Source organism: Parambassis ranga, chromosome 10 (assembly GCF_900634625.1).
Source record: "Parambassis ranga chromosome 10, fParRan2.1, whole genome shotgun sequence".
Taxonomy (NCBI): domain Eukaryota; kingdom Metazoa; phylum Chordata; class Actinopteri; family Ambassidae; genus Parambassis; species Parambassis ranga.
Genome location: NC_041031.1, coordinates 10,552,815 through 10,557,470, shown reverse-complemented (window position 1 = coordinate 10,557,470; position 4,656 = coordinate 10,552,815). Strand labels below are relative to the sequence as shown.

Below are 4,656 nucleotides of genomic sequence, written 5' to 3'. Positions count from 1 at the left end.
CTTCACTTTGTTAAGTTATAAACAGTTGGTTGTCAGTAGCTTGAACTGTTTTTTACAAATGAAGGGAAAAGGAAGTGGAGGCCTGCTTTTTTTTAACTTCCATTCATACACATGCAAACACTGATAACTGCTGTGCTGCTGAGACACATGGCTCTGGTATCCCCCCTGTGATCCCCCATTAGTGTGAGACCTCCTCACAGGCAGCTGCCTCAGAGCTCCACAGAGGTATCAGATCTCCTCCTCTCCTTAATTAGAACAATTAAGAGATTTACAGGACAGATGGATGGAAATCCAGCTGGCTGCAGTGCTTGGCCCTGAGGAAGACTGACGAAGATAAGGTGAGATCTGAGCGAACGTTGAAGAGCGTTAGAATCCACTGACTGGTGGGACTCTGGTGCCCTCTTGTGGTGTAAAGTGATAACTGCTGGATGACCAGGAATGTTTAGAAATATAGAGATGAACTGACACAACTATTTGTCGTTTTGTTTTTAATAATAGGTGGAGATAAGGCAAAGACATTTTGGAAATAATGAACTGCATCTAAAATTATTTACTAATGCAGTCCAGTTTTTTGAGTAATTCATCAAACATTTGTTATTTTTTGAGTCTTTCTTCCAAAATAATTAAATTGTTGGATTTAACAACTGAAAAAGATTATACTTGAAAATAATACACCAGTGATAATAATACAGTGTTTTTAGTCAAATCATTTTCTAGTCTAGACAGCTCTACTCCACACATAAACATTACAAATAATTCATTGTTGTGGTTTGATTCTATGATCTGAAATAAGATGTTTGAGACCAACGTTGTCTTTAATCTTTAATCCAGAGGAACCTTTGCATAGGGATCAGAATGGACAGAAGAGTCTGACCAACACTTAGGGAGGTGCCGTTATAGAGTTGTGGTGTATAAAGGTCAACCTGTGCTGAGCACATAGTTTTCAAAATAGAATATAATCAGCCAGTGTTCAGTGAGACTATCTGATTAAATGGTAAATGGCTGTTTTCATTTAGCATACTTTCATTCGATCTATTGATGTGTATAAGAGCACAACCTTCCACTGGGCTGTAAATAAACACTGATTATGTGGTGATTGCTTTTAAATAACTTTTAGTTTGGTTAGTTTTAATCAACTAAACACGTAGGACAAAGTTTTAGCAGATTCAGTTCCTTTCCCCAAGGAAAAAGGACAATAAAAAAATTAACATTTTCTTTTGTAAAATGTATAAAATCCCTAAGTACCACTTTCTGTGTGAGTTTCTCAGTTGTGCCACAGGTTAAAGTTTACAGCTCTTGTAGTGACTCAGATCCTCTGTAACGGAGCACTCCACTGGACAGCCATCTGCATACAAGAAAAAGTATTTGTTCAGTGCGCTCAAAGGAGCTGTGTTAAATGGTGCTCATCCTCTGTTTAAACTCACATGCTTAGGCTGCCTTGTTTCTGTTTTACCCCTGTGAAGAAACAGCACAAGGTTCAGAACAAGGAAGGAAATGATGTCGGGTCTAGAGGTGTTGCTGGGTGTACTCACGTCGAATTTGCCAGGCAGTTACCATGGTGCCAGTCAAGAAAATTAGTAACACCGGTACAATGATGGCAGCTGGGTGAACACTGTGACTCTCCGCACTCTCCTGGTAGAAAGGATTTATAGTTAAAGATTGGTCTGACCACCTCTACATGAGTAAATGTGCTGTTATACTTACAGAAGCATGAGAGTCTGTGGGTATAGTGGGGATGACTTCATCCCTCGGTTGACCTGTCAGGTACAAAAATATCAGTCAAGAGGAAGCTGTGAAGATGTGTAAAAGCTGCACATCTAAAAACAGAACCTTGCTGTGAAGAGCTCTGCCTGCGCCTGCTGTTTGTTGCCTGTGGCAGTAGTTAATAGTTAATTTCTATTTTTTACAGAGTGTGAGTAAAGGCCACACAAACAGAGAAGGAAACAATTTAATGAACCAAAGTACACTGGAACAAGCTACTGCTGCCTGATGAACTACAACACCACACAACTGAAACAGCACCTGCTTCTCCAGTGGTGATGGTGAGGACGTTGCTGGCTTTACTGGTGCCCATACTGTTCCTGGCGAACATGCGGATGTTGTACGTTGAGGGATTTATCTCTATTATTGTGGCCTCTGTCTCTTCTGGACCAAAGTCTACAACAGTCTTTGTGTAATCCCATAAGGCTGTGGGGAAAACAGATGATAAATTGCTAAAAAAAAAATACGACCAATGTACTGTTTAATAAATGAATCCATGGAAGGTCTCTGTTACCACTGGCTGCTTTGTATTCCAGGCAGTATCCAGTGATGGGGCTGTCACCTTCAAACCCAGCAGTCCACGAAATGGAAAGTGTGTTGTCTTTCACGGCCTTTAACTCAATCGATGGAGGGTCTGGTGCCACTAGGAGGCACACAGGGCAGACGTTTAAAATACAACTGAGATGTTGTTAATCTGTTAATTCGGACATGTTTCAAACTCATTACAGCAGAGATGTAGTGAAAAATGTGGCATGTAACCACTCGGATTTAGCAACATTTTGTGGTCTAAAATGTAACATTAGCTCATGTTAGTTACAGCTTATTTATCTACATGTTTATTGTAATTTTCCTTAAACTAATTATTCTCTAAACAAGTTTCAGCATCTAAATGAAACATTAAAATACCTGATGTAGTGTTCGTAGTGATTTCTTCCCAGATTGTGACTGCAAAATCAGACTCAGCTGTTGAAGCTGTGTGAGCTTGGGGAAGAGTGAAATAATCATTATATCTTTATTCTAAGTTATACACAACTAATTCGGGAAAATGTCTGCAGCTGAGTAACACGTACCTGAAGTAAGACTTGTGTCATGAACCCACACTGAGGCAGCCGTGGAAGAAGCCAAACTGGTTGCAACGGTTGTTTTGTAAACTGGAAATAAAATGCTTTAGAATATTGATTTAAGGTTATTTTTAGGAATGTGCTTCATGTTTCCAGTCATACCTTCCTCCAGAGTGGAGCAGAGAGGTGCAGTTGATGCAGGTCCTATTCCTGCATTGGTTTTGGCCTGTATGAGCACGCCGTACGGCACAGAGGGCTTCAGGTTCATCAGGATGATGCTCTCTTGGTCACGTGTTGCCGTCACACTTAAATGCTGCCACCGTTTAAAATGTCTGCTGGCTGGGTCGTACTCCCTGTAGCTGATGCTGTAACCCCGCAGGATGCCGTTTCTGAGCTCAGGTCTTGGAGGCTGATTAGTTGGAAACACCGACTCTCAGCTATGTTCAGTCACAAAGTCTCTGAATGTTACAGAATGCAGATGTTGTGACTTTACCTTCCAAGAAACTCTGATACTGTCAGAACTGATTGCCTCAAGCAGCATATCCACAGGAGGACCTTCCGGTGCTGCAGAGAAAACACATTTTAAAGGATCCACCCATCAAAAACCTTCTTTTCTTTTCACTCCTGCGACTTTAATGAATAAATAAATAAATAATACGCTGGGACCACCTGCTTCCTTGGTTGTGACTGTCAGAACATTGCTGGATTCACTCATTCCAACATTGTTGATGGCAAACATTCGAAGGTTGTATGCCTTGGCTGGACGCAAATCAACCAAAGTCACCTGAGTCAGTTCAGGATTTGCCACATCGGTTCTTATGGCGGTATCCCAGGATGCTGTGCAACAGAGATGCATAGATAACACTCAAAGAAGCACAATATAAATTAAATAATATACATTTAGATTAGCTGTCCTTACTGTCCACACTGTGTTAGGATTACAGGTTTTGTGTGCTCACCCTGTTTGTTCTTTAGTTCAACCCTGTAGATGGTAATGGGCCTGCCACCATCAAACCCAGAAGACCAGCGAACAGTGACCGTCCTTTCCTTCACCTCTCTGGTCTCTATCTTCAGGGGATTGGGGCGCACTTAACAGAGAGAAAAATCAAATCTAAGCTTAAACAACTAGTGATTAATCAAGAAAAATGGAAGACTTTTTAGACTTTTAAACTCTGTTGAACTTTTCTGGTCTTACCTGCATTTACTGCCAGAGTCACATGATGTTTGTGATCATTGAACCATCCAGGTATGTCCACACGACAGCCGTATGTCCCTGAGTCCGCCTCCTCAACCTGCCTGATGGTCAGAGACACATCACCCTCGGCAAGATCACCCATGAGCAGGTACCGCTCCGACAGCCTGCTGATGACTGATGTCCCGTCTGACTTGATCACCTCGTTGCCACAGCCTCTGTTGGGTATGGCCCCTCGGCCCCAGCAGGCAGACAGCCTGCCGTAGTACTGGACATCATAATTGCATATCAGCGTAACGTCCGATCCCACTGTGGTTATCAGGAGTTCAGCAGACACACAACCTGAAAAAATAATTACATTTTTTAAGGACAATACATCCATCAGTCATCTTTGAATCATCTACACAGTTGTCTTACCCAGGAGAAGACTGCAACACAAGGCAAGCCGTCTGCTGCTTAAGTTCATTTTACAGATATTGTCCGACACCTACTAAAGGGCACTGAACTAGCCACAGTGCGATTTCAGCTTTGAAATCCTTCCAAATCACATGATGCCGTCCTTGATATGCTCACACAAACAACTTCTGCCAGCAGAAGAGGAATGTAGAAAAGGGCTGTTTCCTTTTCTGTGGTTTTGGTTCC

The 4,656-nt window shown here is 41.9% G+C and overlaps 1 protein-coding gene across 1 annotated transcript; it reads right to left on the bottom strand.

The window, feature by feature from the left end:
• Positions 1-809: 809 nt before the first annotated feature.
• Positions 810-4,656, bottom strand: LOC114442561 (Down syndrome cell adhesion molecule homolog). The gene is made up of 14 exons (XM_028416250.1): positions 4,432-4,656; positions 4,018-4,356; positions 3,782-3,910; positions 3,492-3,659; positions 3,316-3,386; positions 2,985-3,231; positions 2,832-2,912; positions 2,668-2,742; positions 2,276-2,404; positions 2,023-2,187; positions 1,705-1,757; positions 1,533-1,632; positions 1,425-1,455; positions 810-1,345 (listed from the first exon to the last, which is right to left on the bottom strand). The coding sequence occupies exons 1-14, from the start codon at positions 4,478-4,480 to the stop codon at positions 1,288-1,290; spliced, it is 1,695 nt and encodes a 564-aa protein (XP_028272051.1). The 5' UTR covers positions 4,481-4,656; the 3' UTR covers positions 810-1,287.